General features: G+C 41.4%; 2 protein-coding genes across 2 annotated transcripts in view; both read right to left on the bottom strand.

The window, feature by feature from the left end:
* The window catches only part of LOC118232142 (basement membrane-specific heparan sulfate proteoglycan core protein-like), a 1,449,502-nt gene that overhangs the window by 584,707 nt on the left and 842,578 nt on the right, over nt 1-22,217 (bottom strand). The gene's annotated exons all lie outside the window — the stretch shown is intronic.
* Nucleotides 1-22,217, bottom strand: part of LOC118232246 (B-cell receptor CD22-like) — a 282,573-nt gene that overhangs the window by 13,299 nt on the left and 247,057 nt on the right. The window contains exon 6 of the mRNA XM_035427045.1: nt 19,340-19,572. Within this exon, the coding sequence (XP_035282936.1) occupies nt 19,340-19,572 (233 nt within the window). The remainder of the gene's footprint in view (nt 1-19,339; nt 19,573-22,217) is intronic.

Below are 22,217 nucleotides of genomic sequence, written 5' to 3'. Positions count from 1 at the left end.
CCCCATGGCTCAGCACACCTGAAAAACACACACACACACACACGCACACACGCACACACACACATACATACACACACACGCACACACACAAATACACACACACACACACACACACACACACACACACAAATTGAAAACACAGACGTGTTGGCAACCTGACAGATAAGGGATTCAATTAACAAAACTTTAAAACTACTGCACCTAACTTACATAGTACATCAATAATTTGTGGAGCCCTTGATATGTTCTGGAGGCAGGGTGATATCTGTGGTTGGTTTTGTTAATATAATTTTGGACCTTCCAATAATATATATATATATTATATATATAGTTGTTTTTTCAGTGATATAAGAATTTGCAGGTTCAAACAAATTAACTGCATAATCTTTTGTCCCTCTGTTAGCTATTTTAATACTAACTGACATCAGTAGATGGCAGTAGCCGCCAATAAATGTGAGATTCGCAGGTACAGGAAATCTTGCTTAGTAGCTTTGTTAAAAAGTAGCATTATGCCAAGCAAGTTAAGAGTGAGTGTCTGGGTACACTCTTGGCTGAAAACTGTTATGTTTTGCTAACAGTGAAAATTAACTGCTTTTATCAAAATATGTGGCACCAAAATACTTTTTATCGATTCCAAGAATGCAACATGCGCAGCCAACAGCTCCGATCATTTTGCAAAGGCACAGATATTTATATCATGCCTCTGTCTCAGTTTTAAAGCTGGGTGTGAAGAGGAACTTCTAAGTTCTCTCTTTGTTCCCCTCTCTCTTCAGATGAGAAATGTTGCACTACTCTAAACTAATGTACTGTAGAACATTATTTTATAGAAATTATCTACATTCCTTAAAGCAATTTAAATGTATTCACTTTTGCTTCTGATTGAGACAATGAAGGGAGACTAATAAATAGGAACACATGCTGATAAATACTTTATATGTAGACTGAAACATCAGAACTACATTTGGAAAAAAAACACAAACAATTTACCTGACACGGAGAGGACGATTACCAACAAGGTATTGAAGAGCATGGCTGCATCAGATTGAAAATATTTATCCAAATACACATATACAGGTCTTGATTATTATTTACACTGTGAAAATGAACAGCACAAACAAAGACTGTCAGAGTATTCTCTTAATTTGCAGAAATACCAGAATTGCATTTTATTTTATATTTGATTCAAGTTTAATCTTCTTGCACCACAAAATATCATGATGTAGTTTTGATTAAATTAAATAATATGATAATGCACTTACCAGGAGAGAATTCTGATCTGGCCTCAGTGGTTTGTTAATGTGCCATTAGTATTAAACAGCCTTGCAGACAGAGCAGTGTGGCTGAATATGATCGCAAATAAAATGCTTCACACTAAATATAAAAGTAGAATGTGTTACAGATCTGACTCACTTTCTGAATGTCATACTCATTTTAGATTTTATCAGATACAGACATTTGAATAAAATATACAGAGTCGTTTGCTTTGTGTCTGGACTGGAACAGTAGTGCCTTTTCAAAAAGACTGGGTAATTCTCATTTCTTTGCCCCCACTGTATTATTGAAATTCAGATGTCAATAATTATGTTGATTTTTGCACATTACGCTTATAAAATAAACATAACTACAACCTGCTAGACCCTCACCAGTCTGGCTTCCGATCCGGGCACTCAACAGAGACTGCACTACTAGCTGTGACGGAGGCACTTGCCACTACAAGAGCCTCACGCCTTTCCTCTGTCCTGATCCTTCTTGACCTGTCTGCAGCTTTTGACACGGTCAACCATAAAATACTCCTCTCCACCTTGGCTGGGATGGGAATTGCCGGGACTGCCCTGTCTTGCAGATAGGACCTACCAGGTCACCTGGAAGGGGTCTGCCTCTGCCTCTCATCCACCTGTTACGGGAGTGCCGCAGGGATCTGTACTGGGTCCTCTGCTGTTCTCCTTATACGCCAGATCTCTTGGTTCAGTCATTAATTCACATGGTTTTTCCTATCATTGTTATGCAGATGACACACAACTCTTCTTTTCTTCCCCCCCTCGGCCACACAGATCAATGATAAGATCTCTTCCTGCCTGGCTGACATCTCCACCTGGATGGCCAGCCACCATCTGAAGCTCAACCTCAACAAAACTGAGCTGCTCTTCTTCCCGTACAAGACCTCCTTGCTTTGTGAACTCTCAATCACGGTTGATGGCACCACAGTGACTGCCTCTCACTCTGCAAAGAGCCTGGGGGTGGTCCTGGATGACCAGCTGGAGCACATCAAGGCAACATCAAGGTCCTGCAGATTCCTCCTATACAACATCAGGAGGATCCGACCATACCTGACGACGCACTCCACCCAGCTGCTCGTCCAGGCTACGGTGACCTCTCGCCTTGATTACTGCAACTCTCTCCTTGCAAACCTGCCAGCTTGTGCCATACAGCCACTACAGATGATTCAGAATGCTGCTGCCCGGCTCATCTACAACCTCCCCAAATTCTCCCACGTCACTCCTCTGCTGCGATCGCTTCACTGGCTACCGGTCGCTGCCAGGATCCGATTCAAAGCCCTGACCCTTGCCTACACTGCCGCCAACAGGACAGCCCCCATCTACTTGCAGGACATGACTCAATTCTATGTGCCTGCTCGACCACTCCGCTCTGCAGCAGCAGGGCGTCTTGTAACCCCTCCCACCCGCCCAAAGGGATCACAGAGCTTCTCCACCCTAGCTCCCCAGTGGTGGAACGAACTCCCCGTCCCTCTCCGAACCTCCCCCTCACTATCCATCTTCCGCCGTGGCCTGAAGACTCATCTCTTCAGACTATACCTAGAATAACCACCACCATGCTGTGTATATATATACATTAAAAAAAAAAAAAAAAAAAAAACCCTTTTTCCTTGTCACTTGTTACATGTTGCCCCATCCCTGCACTTCTTGGTAAATTGTATTTGTCCTAATACTCTAGCTTAATCTTCTGCCTAGTTTGGCTTTGCAGATGTTAGACCAGGATAGTGTTCATTGTTCTCAGCTAGAAATAGCTGTACAAAATAAGTAATTGTACCTTACTGAACCCGTGTTCAGCAGTTGTCTACGATCATGAAAATGCACTTCTTGTACGTCGCTTTGGATAAAAGCGTCTGCCAAATGAATGTAATGTAAAGAACAAAAGACGGAACCATGTTCCAATGCGAATGACAATATTTTGCTGCTGTAGCCTTGCCTATAACCCCCAGATCAACATATAGATTGCACTTACTTTTGCAGAAGATGTAAGGAGCACACAGGCGTAGTTGTCTTTGTGAAAGTATCATAGCTCTGGGGTCCCAAAGCGGGTACTGTGAGGTGCCCCTGCTTGGCTCTTTTGTGCAGAGGAGTAGCGGGCGCGGCTGTGGGTGAAGCTGCCTAATTTCAGAGGAGTGCCACCCTGACCACAGACAGTTAAAGTGCTGCTCACTTCCTGCAGCCTGTATTATTCTTTATTTTATTTCACACCTCAGTTCAGTTGGGGTGGTGCAGCACTGTATCTGTGGTTGATGTTCATGTGACCTTTTAGAACTTTGGTTTGGCTTTGCCTGTTATATGGTCCTTCATGCACATAATTAGTTGCATTTCAATGCTTATACTTCATAAAGTTGATTTTTACTACAGCCGATTGGATTATTGTATCTTTCACATTTCACAGAGATGAAATAGATGCCCACACATGAATAAAATGGAATTTATATGAATATTATTTCATTTGTTTTATTTTATTTTTTTATTTTTTTATTTTTTTTTTTCGGGGGGGGGGGGGGGGGGGGGCGTTTGCAGGCAAATCATGATGGTCATATAAAGAAAATAATGATAATATTTTTTCAGAACAGAGTTTTGAGGTTCACAGTGCTTTTCAATGCTCAAATAAACCATAATACATTGATACACATAATAAAACAATGTATGTAAAGAAAACAAATAAAAATATGCATTCTTTCAAATAGCTAAACAGTCTGAAAGTAAAAATGGGGTCAATACAACAAGGCAATGTAAAATGTAAAGCTAAAACACTATTTTAAAAGATTTTGGACCTTGCTTTTAAAAGTTACCTGAGTTTGGAGATTACTATCTGCATTAATCTGCATTATAATCTTCCCATTCAATGTGAGAGAGTACATGCGCATGTACATGAGTTATGAGCGTGTGTGTAACAGGGTTATATAAACGTGTAACGGTTTCACAGGAGCATGTATGCAGCAGGGTTACATGAACATGCATGTTGCAGCAGGGTTACATGAACATGCATGTTGCAGCAGGGTTACAGGAACATGCATGTTGCAGCAGGGTTACATGAACATGCATGTTGCAGCAGGGTTACATGAACATGCATGTTGCAGCAGGGTTACAGTACTCTGGGAAAAATCCTCCACCAGCAGCTCTTTATAAGATGGATAAACTAGCAGAAACAGACAGTAGTTCTGTGAAATTAAACACAAAAAGAGGCTCTTTCACCCTGATCTCCACCATTTCTCATTCTCTGCTGATTCTCTCCTCTGTGTGTTTTAATCCCACACTGAGGCCTCGTCAGCTCTCTGAAGCACAGAGTTTGTGTCGCTGGCTGCGTTTGTCACTCTCTGAAGGCTCTGCTCTGAGGTGAGAAACAGGAAGAGACTCAGTCACACATAAGTGCGCCTCCAGTTACACTGTTAAAAGGGAACCAGAGTGGCCACACAGTCCCTTGCATTCCCTATCCACTCTGTTGTCCCCGAGAACGGATTCCTCTGTCGACTTAGTGGATTATATATCTCAGAATCACTTGAAGATTTTACATTACAGAAGTATATTTTTCACATGTTAAAAAATCATACTAAATAATATCCACAGATACAATTACAACATATTGAGAGTTAAGTGGGGAATATTCCTCAATAGTTTTCACCAATAACAATAAGGAGGAAGACTGAAACTGACTGCATCACACAGTGATGAACTGGATGAACTGTAACTTGCCTGGTGTATCTGTGCTTTGAGTCTTCTGCTCAGCACAGACCTACTGACTTTGTAGTTTCATAAAAATACAGCAGGTACACAGAACTGTCCTTTGCTTTTCTGAACGGCTGGTACGGTTATAATGGTGAGAATATCCAGGTGGAAACTTGTTACTTACAGTAAGAGAGCGTCTGCTCCTCCCTCTCTCTCTGTTGGTGCTCTTCTTCCTGCTGAAAAGTGGGAAGGGTGGGGGAGGGGTGAGTAACAGACCTTCAGGAGCTGTGGATCAGCCATCCCAGACGTCATTCTGTCATAACATTCCTACCCGCTCCTCTGAATTAAACAGCAAAACTGTAAGATTACTGCATATCTCTCTGACATTTAATGGGTCATTTGTAAGTATATGTCTTCTCAGTGATGATTGATTTCCAGATGCTTTTGCATTGCAAACATTTACCTTGTGCACACCATGACAGCAAAGAGTGCAAAAGCCACTATGATTCCAACAACCCTCCATACAAGCGCTGTCCTATCTTCTGCTGAAAATATACAGACCTAGCATTTAAATTGGGATGGCAGGTATGCCATCCCGCCAAGTTACGCCTTGGGCATGCCCCCATACCTATACAGCACCGAGAGTTTGGCACTTTTCAGGGTTCCCCACAGAAATAACCACAACAGCCACAGACACTCAGCCCTTAAAAACATTACATTCTGTACATTCTGACCCCATTTCAACAAACAGAACTCATAAACAACTTCACATGTCCACACAATAAAGCCCCAAACTAAGGGGATTTTGCGTTTTCTCCTTCTTCTTCTCTTTCTTCTTCTCATTCTTATTTTTCCTGCCGCCTTTCCCACTAACAACATGTCTCCCCATTGGACATTTCACTGACACCAGCCAAAACTTCACCTACACGACCCAATCAAAAACGCGCATACACACGCAAAATACCGATACCTTTCTACTCTGAAACATTTGCAGTTTAAATAGCTAGTCCGCCTGTGGCCTAGTGGGCAAGGTTACAGTCTTGAGAACACGGGGTCGTAGGTTCAAGCCCAGCTTGGAACACGTTTCTTTAACCTGCTTCAACCCTCACTAATAATTGTCTACTACATATCAATTATTGCTTTTGCACCATATCTACCTGCCGTTCACCGTTCAGTTATTAACCAGCTACAATATTGCTAAGCCATATGGATTCAACGGGAGCTAATCTGTGTTTACTGGCCTGTGATCTTTAAAACCACCGGCAGGTTTGCTAATGATATTTCACGCATTGCATAGCTATGGCATGGTGCTGCACTAACGAAGTCACAGACTGGTAAACCTCCGGTTTAAGGCTTGAATCACGACTCGCCCTCAGGCAGACCATTTCCTCTTTTATATAAACGTTTTCTTACGGTTATATTTCCTTTACCAAAACTCACTCACGGCCACCCATATGCATTTCATGACGGCAAATGTATTCCTTTTATTAAAAAGTTACACCAGTTCACCGCTGTGCCATTTCTACGAACTATATTTCTTCACTTGACTACCGTACAAAACCTTCTTATCAGCAAACGCCACGTTTGTACATTCATGTTACCTCGCCCTGTTCTCTATCTAGCCACATAGGCTACAAACAACTACGTATGTATGTTCTGCAACTCCGCAGTCTAAACAACTAGTCTGCCCGTGGCCTAGTGGGCAAGGTTACAGTCTTGGGAACATGGGGTCTTAGGTTCAAACCCAGCTAGGAACACGTTTCCTTAACCTGCTTCGACCCTCAGTAATTATTGTCTACTACTTATCAATTATTGCTTTTGCACCATATCTACCCGCCGTTCACCGTTCAGTTATTAACCGGCTACAATATTGCTAAGCCATATGCATTATGACTTACCGTCTGTACGTTCAGTTATTAACGGGCTACAATATTGCTAAGCCATATGGATTCAACGGGAGCTCTTCTGTGCTTACTGGCCTGTGTTCTTTTTTAAAACCACCGGCAGGTTTGCTAATGATATTTCACTCACTGCATCGCTATGTCATGGTGCTGCACTAACGAAGTCACGGGCTGGTAAACCTCCGGTTGAAAGCTTGAATCCCGACTCGCCCTCAGGCAGATCATTTCCTCTTTTACACTAACATTTTCTTACGCTTACATTTGCTTTACAAAAACTCACTCACGGCCACCCATATGCATTTCATGACGCAAATGTATTCCTTTTATTAAAAAGTTACACCAGTTCACCACTGTGCCATTTCCACTAACTATATTTCTTCACTTGGCTACCGTACAAAACCTTCATGTCAGCAAACGCCACGTTTCTACATTCATGTTACCTCGCCCTGTTCTCTATCTAGCCACATAGGCTACAAACAATTACTACGTCTGTACGTTCTGCAACTCCGCATTAAAACATTACATCTAAAATCATGATTCACTCATAAGTATAACTACTAGCACTGAACATGAGAAAAACACATTCGTGCGATAGATTGCACACGTTATTTAACCCTCCACTTCAACAACAAACATTAAATACAGACTGTTATATGTACCGTTTGATAAGGAAACTAAGCTCGCTCATGGTCACTTCATTTACTTCGCACTATAGTCTGTGATCATGTCAACCTTCACCTACATGCCCATTCTGCTAAAAAAAAAAACATGTTGTTTCAACTACGCAATTTCATCATTTCGCCTAATTTATCTCACACTTGTTATTTTCTCATATGCAAAGCCTGCTGGGACATATGCGTCTGCTCCTATTCTCCACTATCAACTTTTCCGGTTCTAGCTTAACAAAACAGCAAAGAGGATTCCTACCTGCAGATAAGCCTATCAAAATGCCTTATAAACCTTACAAACACTAAAAGTGCATCTTCACGAAATAACAGACAACGGAGCAGGACAGAAGGGTACACAAGTTGCGACCTAGGCAGCTCTAATTCTACGGGCTTGCTGATTCTTTTGTCAATCAAGGCTCGTTGGATGCCCGTCAAATCCGTGAGTAGCCTACATAGCTACACCCTGCCATATTTAACCTTTTCTGATGCGTTTACAATTACGCCACCGCACCATTTGTCACAGCCACTGTTTTACATATATAGCAAACCGAAACTGCTAAACGTACACGCGCATCAGACTGTACAAATTCACACAATGATAGCCATAATTCACAACCGTTTCTTACAGGGTCACTTCGCATTTCTCACTCTCGTAATAAAACGCTTTGCAAAAAGAAATGATATCTCATAAAAAACACGTTTTCAACGTACAAAAATGCCAAGTTACTCAAAAGTATTGATATCAAAATGACGCCAAGTTACGGTACTACAAACAATATAGGCTATCTTGCCTCACCGAAATTTAATAACATGTATTCCAAAGCAATGCTACCCAGTATTTCCTCAATTCTTTAAAGTCACTTGGCCCTGTGTGTATATAAGTGTGCAGTACATGGACAGGCCAAACATATGTGTGGATGGCTTTCTCACAGTCATGATTGATTGAAAAGGCATCTATATGTCCAATTTGTATTGGTATGTATGTATTTTGGTGGCCAGCCTTTCTGTTGTGTGAATGATTGTATGTTTCTTGGTATAAATGTCTGTTCGTAAATGTGAATGTAACATGCTGCGAGAGAAATGTCCCCATGGGGATAAAGAAGTTCTCTATGTATGTATGTACAATATGTATTTTACATGTATTTATTGTATGTTGCAAATATACAATCACTTGTACATTTAGTCAAATTCAGTTCAGAAGCAAGTATAAACATATGTTTTCTGGAGAAATATGCTTCCTGTAGTGACTGACCAGCAGTTTTCTACATGAATTTCCATGTGTTCAATGAGGCAATACGAAATATTTGACACTTCGATCTGACACAACGTTTGCATGACATTGTAATATGGTAAGGTTACAAAACACAGGGCCAAGTGACTTTAAAGAATTGAGGAAATACTGGGTAGCATTGCTTTGGAATACATGTTATTAAATTTCGGTGAGGCAAGATAGCCTATATTGTTTGTAGTACCGTAACTTGGCGTCATTTTGATATCAATACTTTTGAGTAACTTGGCATTTTTGTACGTTGAAAACGTGTTTTTTATGAGATGAGATTTACATTTATATAGCAGAGACTATAATCCAGTGTCATGTAAAATAAGTGCATGCATAAATGTCGGTGAAAGGTCAATGCAACACTCAAAACCAGCAAAGAAAACAAAAAAAAAACAGATATGAACGTGCATACCATAATTCCCCAAAATATATAAACTATAATATATCTTCAAAATTGTGTAGATGTACTTTAGGTGGTATAAATCAAAAATAAGCAAATAACCTGAATTACATATGAAATACGAACATGCAGATACACATGTCAACTTCAAACAACTGTCCACAGATTCACTGAGATGTCTTCCCATTGGGAAGTGATGAACAAGTAGCCAGAGACCTCTGACAAGAGTTTGAATGTGTCCCTGGTGCATCAGTTGAAGCTTTGGTTTGTCCATTTTAGTGGGATCTTAAATTTTAACAGTATGCTTAACTGTTCCATACTGGAACTGAGTTCACTTGGTCTGAAAATGAAAAGAGCCTCTTACTGGTTGGGTGGGGGGTGGGGGGTTCAGGCAGGTGACTATCGCCTTCCCTGGACTCCGCACCAACCAAAACTGAACTTCATCCCTATTCCTAGAGTATCACAGAGTAAGAGAGCTGATCTCAGATCATGTTTCCTCTCTTCATATCCAAGCTTTATCCATAATGGCCTAAAGGCAAAACTGATCCTAGATCAGTTATTCTCTGAGACGCTTGATGGACCATAGAGTTGTGCTTGGAGTTTCTGGGCAAGTGAGTCATGTTTTCTAATCTGGATGATGGTTCCTGTGGTCCGGGCCATACAGTGTAGTGAGTGATACTATGACTCAGATACTATGACTCCAGGGGTGAGAAAGTAAAGCCCTGCCATGTGTTTCTTCTGCCCATGAACTCATCCAGCTGATTTCACTGATTAGTTCTTCCTCCTGGCTGAATAATTGTGCTAATGAGCAAATCCTGGTGATTGGAACAAAATATTTGGGGACGACTTTTACTTACTCAATGCTCTGACTACCACAATAAGATTAAATATGCAAGCGATCAATAACAGCTCCTAAAATAGGAACAATCACCCTTGATCAAAACAATGACATATTTATCCTCATCACGTGTCACTCACTGTGTCTATTGATTGACATGCCAGCAGAGGTAGGATCTCCATGTGTGTTCAGTGCCACGCAGTAGTACTGTCCAAAGCTCTAGGATGTAAAGTTGGAAAAGCTCACAATCCGTTCTGATCCCGTCTGTAAGACTGCAGGTCCAGAAAATAAAACATATTTTCTAAATGTTTATTTTATCTCCATGTGCAATACATTTATACATCTTTACATAAATTAACATGATAATTTTACTACTCCACCCTCATCATTTTATCTGTTAAAATGCTAGTATCATACATGCGTAGTTTATGGGAATGGCAATATTATTAAAATAAATATTTTAATAAAATTAATCTCTCCCTAATTGTCTATAATTTGTATGACAATTTGCCACCTGCGTGTGCGTATAGAAGACTGCAGTAAAGGTAGTGATGCTATTGCAGTGCACCTGCCTGTGAGCCTGTACCTATGGTCCAAACTGACTCTCAGTCACAGTCAAAGACTCAGACCTGTCACTGCAGTGCCCAGACTGTGCTGAAGGTGAGCACTGTAACCAATCGAGCCACTTTGGAGCCCGTTGTGAGATGTTATTTACTGCATGTCATCGTCTACGGTTTCCATTATGACCATTTCCCACAATGCCTTGTGGCTTTAAAGACCTTCCAAAAGAAGGCTACACTAGGGGACTTGCTACCAGGGCACTACAGAGACAGAAAAATGCATACATTCATATACCATATGTGGCTTTGGATACATTACATTACAGGCAATTAGCAGACACTCTTATCCAGAGCGACTTACACAACTTTTTACATAGCATTTTACATTGTATCCATTTTATACAGCTGGATATATATACTGAAGCAATGCAGGTTAAGTACCTTGCTCAAGGGTACAACGGCAGTGTCCTTACCCGGGAATCGAACCTGCGACCTTTCAGTTACAAGCCCAGTTCCTTACCCACTGTACCACACTCCGAACTGCTAGGAGAGAAAGTGTATGCTAGAAGCACAGCGTAAAAATTAGTACACTTTATATGTTTGCTATAACGTGTACATATGGCAGGCACGCTGTCCGCGAATCAGCCAATGGCATTCCTGCTATTAAAGTGACAGTGTCGAGAAACGAATAACTTACAAGACGACTGCTTGACAAAATCGTGAGATAAATTTACTCAGAACTGGAAAATAAATTCTGGCCGTACCTTGTATTAGGACCAGTAGAGCAGAGGCACTCTGATCTCCAAGTCTGTTCTGTGCCTCACAGTAGTACTGTCCTCTGTTCCAGGATCTAAAGATAGAAAAGATCAAACTCTGTCCAGATCCTGCCTGCCAGACTCCAGTGTCATTCTTCTTAACCCAGGTGTAGTTCTGCACTGGTGGGTTGGCATCACTGCTGCAGGTCAGAGTCACTGAACTGCCCTCCACTATTTCACCAGAGGGCCTCACTGATACTGAGATGTTTTTAGGAGGATCTAAAATCAAAAGAGAAATGTGTTAAATTCTATATAATTTCTCAATCACTGTGATTTTTCTCATATAGATTCAGAACCATTTATTTCAAAGGAAAGTTTATAATGAAGCTGAAATCTCACACTGCAATTTTTTTCTTTATTTGGAAATGAGTAGAAAACTGCATCGTTTTATGGGGGTTGGTAAATGGTCTTGATTGAGCATGGGGACATACCATGTAACAGTGCCATTTTTTATCATCTTTCAGGTGTCTATGGTCATCAGTATGTGTAACAGAAAGGTTAAAAATAGAAAAAGAAACACAGAAACCAAATATCTTGGTTGATTAAGAGTAACTATATTTTGGTATAAAACATCTACAGTCCATATGATATGTCTGTTTACCCTGTGCACACTCAGAATTGCTACGTGTTTTACTTATGACATGTCTGTATCACCTGGCTTACTCATCATGTTAAATTAATTATGTCTTCATAAGATTTTCCCTTCACTGGCCAGTGTGACTGCTTTACTCAGTGTGTTACTATTGCAAAGGTTCCCAAAGACACTCAGGAGATACTGACTCTGCTCTGTGTGTCTGAAGCTGAGATGCACTGATATACTCACACTGCACATCGAGGCATTTAGGAGGAGATCTGTTTGTCCCAATCACATTCTCTGCCTGACAGGTGTATTCTCCTGCATCCTGCAGTGTGATGTTTTAAATGGTGTAACTCCATTCTGATCCTCTCCATGAGAATGCAGATCCAGTCTTCTTAAACCAGGCGTATCTCTGCACTGGTGGGTTGGCATTATTCATGCAGGTCAGAGTAACTGAACTGCCCTCCACTATTTCATCAGAGTGACTCACTGATACTGAGATGCTCTTAGGAGGATCTGAAAGAGAAAATAACACGTCCTGCAGTTTTATATAGATGTCACACTTACTCAGCTCAGTTAAATGAAACCGAGTATGGGTTCACACCCTCAGTTCTTCCAGCGTTTCAGGCTTAATGCACAGAAATGAAGAGGCACATATATGGAACTTCACTAGATATACATATACAATATATAGAATGCATACAGTATATGGACTACACTAGTACATTACTCTATCATATATGCATATGTACTGTACATAACATATATCACGCTGTTTAAAATTATGTTTTTTAATGATATCACCCAGCAGTTAATCAAACTGTATGTTCTACTCTGACAGACAGGCTGCAGAATTCAGAAATATATGCATTGGCTATTTTCACTAAAGATGCTGCCCATCCAAGCCATTCTAAATTACAGTACAGAATTACTCACACAGCACTTTGAGATGTACATGAGGAGATCTGTCTGTCCCAATCGCATTCTGTGCCTCACAGTAGTATTCTCCAGCATCCCAGGAGTTGATTTTTTCAATGGTGTAACTCGATCCATATTCATTCCATGAGGGATAATATCTTCTATTCTTATGAACCCAGGTGTATCTCTGCACTGGTGGGTTGGCATCACTGCTGCAGGTCAGAGTCACTGAACTGCCCTCCACTATTTCACCAGAGGGGCTCACTGATACTGAGACGCTCTTAGGAGGATCTGAAAGAGAAAATAACAGGTCTTGCTGTTTTATATATATGTCACACTGAGGGGTGACATCTATATAAATATACTGATGTACTGATACTGAGATGCTCTTGGGAGAATCTGAAGGAGGGAACAATGGTTTGTAGTTTCATGTGAAATTTAAACCTGACTCAATCATACTGTATGTAGTGTTTTCCCATCATTGCATTATGGCATGTTTTCAGGTATTGAAGTTTCATGCAATGCTATAATGTCAGAACATTTACATGCAGCGTAGAATAATCTGTACAATTTAGCTGAAAATTAGAGTTGAACACTTTCAAAACTGTGAGATTTGAAGAAGTTTGGCCTCTGGTACTCACATATCACATTAAGAGCCACTGCAGGGGAATGAAGCTCATAGCCTTTCACAGCACAGGAGTAGCTGCCTCGGTCTTCACTGCTGGCTGTGAACTGGTGACTCTGATCAGTGAAGGACAGAGGAGATCCGTCCCTGTACCAGATGAAGGCTGGTCTGCCAGTCAGAGCGCAGGTGGTGCTACAGGTCAGTCTCACACTCTGTCCCTCTGTCACTGAGTCAGGATTCACCATCACCTGTAGATCTGCGAATAGCAAATTAAACCTGTAAAAAAGCTTCCAGTCATACTTGTGGGAAGAAAATCCTCTGAGTTTATAGCATAAAATAATTACCCTCAGGCTGCTGTGGCTTGTTCCAGTGAATAAACCAGAATGTTTTCTGCACTGTGTGAGATGGGGGATATGAGTAAGTGCAGCTTATGTCTACTGAAGACCCCTTTAAGGCACAGATTCTCTCAGGGGTGTAAGTCACTCCCCATCCCCTCTGGCTCAGCACACCTGAAAAATACACACACACACACATGCAAACACACATAAAAGCACATTCACACACACACACACACACACTCACACACACGCACACACACACGAGCACACATACACACAAACACATGTATACATAAACATACATACACACACATGCACACGTATGCAAATGCAAACACACACACACACACACACACACACACACACACAAATGCACGCACGCACACACGCACCGGAATACAGGAAGTCTTGCTTAGTAGCTAACTTTGCTAGAATGCAGTAGCAAACCAAGCAAGTTAAGAGCAAGTGTCTGTGTCATTCTAAGAATGCAACATGCACAATCAACAGCTCCGATCATTTAGAACAGCCACAGATATTTATATCATGCCTCTGTCTCAGTTTCATCGCTGAGTGTGAAGAGGAACTTCATCTTAAAGGATGTCTCTTTTTCCCCTCTCTTTTCAGATGAGCGATGTTGCACTACTCTAAACTAATGTACTGTAGAACATTATTTTATATTAATTATATACATTCCTTAATGCAATTTCAATGTATTCACTTTTGTTGCTTCTGATTGAGTTAGAGAAGGGAGACTAATAAATAGGAACACATGCTGATAAATGCTGTATATGCAGACTGAAACATCTGAACTACATTTGGAAAAAAACACACAAACAATTTACCTGACACAGAGAGGATGATTACCAACAAGGTATTGAAGAGCATGGCTGCATCAGATTTAAAATATTAATACAAATACACATATACAGGTCTTGATTATTATTTACGCTGTGAAAATGAACAGCAGAAACAAAGACTGTCAGAGTATTCTATTAATTAACAGAAATAGCAGAATAACAATTACTACACAAGCACACACAGTAAGTTAATGTGCTGCTTATGCCCATAAATGCTTTGGGCTTTATGAAGAGCTCACAAAGATTCCAGAAAGCAGAGACTCAAACAGCCTTTTACTTGATGAATGATATTTGTATCGAAGGGGCAGCAATCATTTATAGTCCGAAAATGCATTTTATTTTATATTTGATTCCAGTTTAATCTTCTTGCACCTCAAAATATTGTGACGTAATTTTGACTAAATGAAATAATATGATAATACACTTACCAGGAGAGAGTTCTGATCTGGCCTCAGTGCTTTGCTAATGAGCCATTAGTATTAAACAGCCTTGCAGACAGAGCTGTGTGGCTGAATGTGATCGCAAATACAATGCTTCACACTAAATATAAAAGTAGAATGTGTTATAGATCTGATTCACTTCCTGAAGGTGATACTCGTTTTAGATTGTATCAGATACAAACTTTTGAATAAAATATACAGAGTCTTTTGCTTTGTGTCTGGGCTGGACCAGTAGTGCCTTTTCAAAAAGACTGGGTAATTCTCATTTCTTTGCCCCCACTGTATTATTGAAATTCAGATGTCAATAATTATGTTCATTTTTGCATATTACGCTTATAAAATAAACATAACTACTATGTTTACAAAAATGATTCCGGATTACAACACAAACTGATGCTAAGATCTGAGGCTTTGCCTATTCCAATACATCCATCGATCCATCCATTATCTACACCCGCTTATCCTGAGCTGGAGCTGGAGCTGGTGCTGGAGCCTATCCAAGCATGCATTGGGCGAGAGGCAGGAACACATCAACAGGTCTCTCAGTTTGGGTATCAGCCCCCTCTGTTCCCGGAACTGGAGAGGGACATCGGGGTGCCGTCCGCCGGGTTCCTTGTCCGGCGGTGTCGGGCCACTTGGAGAAAAGTCCGCGCGTCGCTCCTACGCTCCTCTGCTAGTCAGAAAAGACTTGCTGACGGGCGTCGCCGTCCTGCGCCTCCCTCTCGGGTGTGTCAACGGGCGTGGCTCTCCACTCGGGATCTCCCTCTACGGGTAGAGTCTCGTGAGCTCGCTCCTCGCTGCGTGGGGCCCTTTGAGATCATCCGTAAGATCGACCCTGTCACTGGTCGCCTGCAGCTCCCTCGCTCCATGAGGATCCGCCCCGCGTTTCATGTCTCCCGTCTGAAGCCGGTTCCCGTGAGCGCGTTGGCTCCGGCGGAACACCCGCCGCCCCCGCCTCGGCTCATTGGTGGGGAGCCTGTGTTTACAGGGCGTCTCATTCTGGCTGGGAGACGAGTGGGCAGAGGGGTTCAGTTTCTCATTGACTGGGAGGGCTATGGCCCTGAGGAGCGCTGTTGGGTCCCCTCTAGGGACATTTTGGACCCTGAGCTCATTCGGGATTTTCGCAGGCGTGGTTCTGAGGGACCGTCTGTGGCCACTCCTTAGATGGGAGGGGGGGTCCTGTCATGGTTCTGGGTGGTAGTGGCTATCCTTGGCCACTGGAGGGCATCCTTGTCACTTCTTTCCCCTAATCGAGCTAATTGGGTTCACCTGCTGTAGTTCCTATTTCAGCTTTTGTTGGCCTGCAGTCAGTGCTTTTGTGGCAACTTTGGTTACACGTAAGCCGGTATTCTGTGAGTGTGTTTGTAACAGTCTTTCTTCCTATTTTGGAAGAGATCTGTGTTGTACTGAAGGCTGAGACTTAAGGGATTATTTACTATAATTTCACAATAATCTCTTACTTGGTGTTGCAATTTGGGTGTTTTTCTATCAATCCTCATTTTGAGGGCTGTTTTTCTTTAGTTTTCACCTTCTTTACACTCTCAGTTCTTTTTATGAGACAGCTTTATTATACTCCTTTTTTCTGTTTGGTTTTGCCCTTTTGGCTGGGTAGTTTTTTGTCAGTATTTAACGGCAGGACTTAGCGCCCAGAGGAGTATATTATTCTGTTCTGTCTAGTTTGAATACTCCTTGTCCTTTAGTGCTTATCACCCTTTAATGGGTGGACTACTTAGTCCGATATACCTGGGATATTCTCACTTAGGAGTATTTAATTTTCTGTTTGTTTACTTGTCCCCTTCCTCTAGTCTTTTGAAACCTTGTGGTTGCTCCACCCTGTGTGGATAGCTTTCAGATTCCCCGTTCAGTCGCGTCTGGTTCACCCCCCCCCCCCCCCCCAATCACACCGGTGGGATGTTTTTTTAAAGTACCTGTTTAGTGCCTTACCTGCACATGTTCTGTTCCATCAGCAGAACCCAGGGGGTAACACCTACAGTACACGGTTTACTTACAAAATTGTTCAAGCATAGGTTTATTTTATTTGTTTCATTGAATGATTGTTTAAACATTCAAGGTATGCTCTGAACGTTCTAACGTTTGGTAGTACAAAAATAAACACTAAGAATGTGAAAAACAAATTCACGTTATGTGAATTTATACTCTAGATGGTATCAGCTCAGTAATAAGCACAACATAATCACAAAATGTGCACAAGAATGTCTGTAATAGTAAATGTTATACACGTATTAAAAAAAAAATAATAATTCTTGAATTGCATATAAAGCCAAATTCTCCAGTATATTTGGCCAACGAATACATTCAGCAATGATAATGGCTTTCAGTCACCAACATCATGATAATACTTTGTGGACAAAATCAAGGCATGAGCTGTTATGCATGTAAATGTTGATAGAATCCCAAAGGAATGATCCATTCTGAATACATCTTTGCAGACTCCAATAGACACAGTCATCCTGGTCATGTGACAAAGGCACAGTCATGTGACCTGAGTTCATGAGGAGAGTTTATGTTCACTGGTTTTAATAAGTACTCTTAAATATATCATTCAGTGAAGGAAATGTTTGGTTCATACCGCTTGAGGATTACTTTGCAGACAATTTGCTGTTTAAAGTTCAAGAAGAAACACAGGAAATGCTCACACATTAAAAGAAATGTCCAAATTTACGCTGAATAACCAGCATTGGTCCACAGTTTATGAAGCAAGATATCTTCCTGGTTTATTTTCACATGTCCAGTTTTCGAAGTGTGCTGTAGAGAACACAGTCTTCCTTTACGGATGGCGCTGGTGGCCTGCATGGAGAAAACAGCGCATTTAGTCTCTATTAAAGTCACAGACATTCTCATTCTCATTTAAGTCAATCCTGCCTGAGCCTTTATCACATTTAGACACACCTTGCAACATGAAGCACAAGCAGAAGCTTTAGCTACAGAACAGTTATCTGGAATTTTGGAAAACATTACATCACTGTGATGTCACGCAGCAAGGAGATGAAAAGAGAAGAAAGTTGACAAGCTTAACAAACCAAATGATGAATCTAGATCAGCAGAACATCCAGTCCTCATATTACCACGTTCTTCTTTTGACCAGGCAGAGAAGTTCTTAGCAAAGCAGCAGCGAGAGATTACAACATTTTAAAATACTTGAACTGGGCTTTGGGACTGCAACAAACAAGCAACCAAAATAAAGAAATAGTGTGCATCAAGGCAACACCCGGTCCTACGAACACATACATATATAAACTGTTACAGATGTACTGAGAAGTACTGGAATCTCAGAAATGCTCATTTGCATTTTTGGCTGAAATACTCATTTGTATTTTGTTTCCAGGGTTTGTTTTGTACATGCTTACATGTCCAAGTGTTATGGATGCATGTTTTTTGGCTATCATTAATTTCTAATATTGTACACGCTGATGTAAATGTAGCACATCTACTACGGCTAGAATCTAATTAATGTTTTTCCAATATAAATCACAGCACAACCATCTCAGCTCTCCCCAGTGAGACACCCTGGTCTATCCAGTGAGACACTCTGGTCTATCCAGTGAGACACTCTGGTCTATCCAGTGAGACACTCTGGTCTATCCATTGAAACTCTCTGGTCAATTGACCAGTGAGAAGCTCTAGTCTATCCAGTGAGACACTCTGGTCTATCCAGTGAGACGCTGTGGTCTGCCCAGTGAGACGCTCTGGTCTATCCAGTGAGACACTCTGGTCTATCCAGTGAGACACTCTGGTCTATCCATTGAAACTCTCTGGTCAATTGACCAGTGAGAAGCTCTAGTCTATCCAGTGAGACACTCTGGTCTATCCAGTGAGACGCTGTGGTCTGCCCAGTGAGACGCTCTGGTCTATCCAGTGAGACACTCTGGTCTATCCAGTGAGACACTCTGGTCTATCCATTGAAACTCTCTGGTCAATTGACCAGTGAGAAGCTCTAGTCTATCCAGTGAGACACTCTGGTCTATCCAGTGAGACGCTCTGGTCTGCCCAGTGAGACACTCTGGTCTATCCAGTGAGGGTCGTTCACCTGCTGACTCCATAGAGGCCTCGTCTGGCTCCAGTCAGAGAGAGCAGCCTGTGATAAAAGCTGCTGGAGTGAGATAATAGACCTGACACAGCGACAGTCAGCACAGGTAGTATAAAGGTGGGATATTCTCACCTGGGGGCAGCACTGGAGGGGCGGAACTGGATGCTGGCGTACTGAACACCCTCCTCACACTGGGGGAGTGGCTTTTGAACAGTGGAGGGTAGAAGCTCTTCCTGGTTGCGGGTGTTAGCGGGCTGAACAGAGGAGTAGAGGGGAACTTCACTGTCGTCTGTGTCCGTACCCTGTGTTCCAGTGTGACTCATTGCCATCCCTGAGACGTTGCCAAAAATGGGGCTTTTATTCCCCTGCAGGGTAAAGAAAAGAGGCAGGAGAAGGTTGGGAAAGTTCCACAGAAAGTACCTGTTCATTTCAGTGAGCTCCTCGGAGCTGGAGTGAGCTACTCGCCCCCATTAACGTCAAAACATCAATTTAACCTGATAAATAATTAAATCATGTCTCATGATTACTGTTATAAAGCATTATGAGTATTAATCAATCTTCATAACTCTAATTATACTGTATTATGAGCAGATTATAATGCATTATAAGTATATAATGCATTATAGACAGGCATCATAGACAGTTTTAACCAAATTTCCGTTTTTGCTTAAAGAATGCATTATGCATTATCAAAATTATATTACATCTGTAAATAAATACATGTATGCACATATGCAGACTGATTTCATTAACTCACCTGCCTGTCCCCTTCTGTCTCATTTGCTGATTTTCTCCTCCTAATTATTCAGAAAGGAAAGAAAAATAAAAAGTAAATCTACCTTCAGACAAATCTTTAAGCAGCCCCCTCTTGTATAAACAGCATTTTGCTTTTGTTTGAATGATGTATATTACTGAGGCAATTGTGCCCATGTATGTGTATATTTTTTATTATTCAGATGTCATTTGGTTACAGGAAATGAGCCTGAGTTATAAGAGGTTTCTTCCTGCCCAGTAAATGTAGTTCTGCTTTATTCAAACCAACACTGGAGCTCATGGGCAAATTGATGCGCTTGACAAGACTTTGTTATGGTCTGTAACTGTCCACATGATTCATATTATGAACAAGCTTTAAGGGGATTCTGTTACCCCATCATACAGGTTTGATAAACTAATTGGGACACTCAAACTCATCAGTCAGAGTTTATAAAATTGACATCTCAATAAAACAAGATGTCTAATAATGCAGTGGTCTAGGCACTAATCAGACATTAGAGGGGGGAGTATGGCATCAGCATGATGTAATGTAGCTAATGCTTGACAAAAACATTCCACAAAAATGTACACTCGTTTTAAACTTTGAGTCTAAATCAGACATACAGCAATTCACACTGGAGTGACTACAAACCGACTCATTTACAACCACGTACCTCACGCACACAACACCCAGAAACACAAGAGCCAAAATGGCAGCCACTCCCACAGCTGCACCCGCAATCAGTGACTGACCTCCTAAGCAAAGTCAGAGAGATGTAGCCCTGTCAGTTATGATATAGCAGTGTTCATTTCACAACATGCCTCACCATGGTCCTTAAGGCGAAAGTTTATAAATGTTTAAATACACCCCTTATATGCCTACCTTTACTAGAAATTTCTGTACATTTGAATTTTACTGAATTCAATGATGGCATCATGATACTTTTAGTTACACTGCTCATCATCATTATCTACCATGTTCCGGTTCAGATTGTAGCGCCAATATCATGATCAGCATTGCATTGTAGCCTCTGGATCATAATCAGTATCACATAAAATATTGTATCAAATATGTTCTGGTCCTACCTTGCACTGTGACCAGCAGAGCAGAAGCATTCTGAGCTCCAAGTCTGTTCTGTGCCTCACAGCAGTACTGTCCTCTGTTCCAGGATCTAAAGTTAGAAAAGTTCAAACTCTGTCCAGATCCTGCCTGCCGGACTCCAGTGTCATTCTTCTTATACCAGGTGTAGTTCTGCACTGGTGGGTTGGCATCGCTGCTGCAGGTCAGAGTCACTGAACTGCCCTCCACTATTTCACCAGAGGGGCTCACTGATACTGAGGTGTTCTTGGGAGCATCTAAAATCAATGGAGAAATGTGTTAAATTCCATATAATTTCTCGATCTCTGTGATTTGTCTCAAATAGATTCAGAACCATTTATTGCAAAGGAAAGTTTATAATGAAGCTGAAATATCACACTGCAAATGCTTTCTTTGTTTGGAAATGAGTAGAATATACTGCATCGTTTTATGGGGGTTGGTAAATGGCCTTGAGACACAGTTTAGAAAAGCTTTCAATAATGACAGCAGTATTTAGATAAGAAATTTTATTTAGCATTATTTAGAAAGGTTAAAAATAGAAAAAGAAACACACAAACCTGTTTGCTTGGTATATTAAGAGTAACTATTATTTGGTATAAAACAGCTACAGTATATGTGGTATGTTTGTTTGCCCTGTGCAAACTCAGAATGACTACTCGTTTAACTTATGACGGGGGCGACATAGCTCAGGAGGTAAGACCAATTGTCTGGCAGTCGGAGGGTTGCCGGTTCAAAACCCCGCCCTGGGCGTGTCGAAGTGTCTCTGAGCAAGACACCTAACCCCTAATCCCTTACTGCTCTGGCGAATGAGAGGCATCAATTGTAAAGCGCTTTGGATAAAAGCGCTATATAAATGCAGTCCATTTACCATTTACCATGTCCGTATCATCTGGCTTACTCATCATATTAAATTAATCATATCTTCATAAGATTCTCCCTTCACAGGCCAGTGTGACTGCTTTACTCAGTGTCTTACGATTGCAAAGTTTCCTAAAGATACTCAGGAGATACTGACTCTCTGCTCTGTGTGTCTGAAGCTGAGATGCACTGAAATACTCACACTGCACATCAAGACGTTTAGGAGGAGATCTTCCTGCCCGAATCGCATTCTCTGCCTCACAGTAGTATTCTCCTGCATCCTGCAGTGTGATGTTTTTA

This window comes from Anguilla anguilla, chromosome 1 (assembly GCF_013347855.1).
Source record: "Anguilla anguilla isolate fAngAng1 chromosome 1, fAngAng1.pri, whole genome shotgun sequence".
In the NCBI taxonomy this organism is placed as follows: Eukaryota; Metazoa; Chordata; class Actinopteri; order Anguilliformes; family Anguillidae; genus Anguilla; species Anguilla anguilla.
This window is presented reverse-complemented; position numbering and strand designations above follow the sequence as displayed.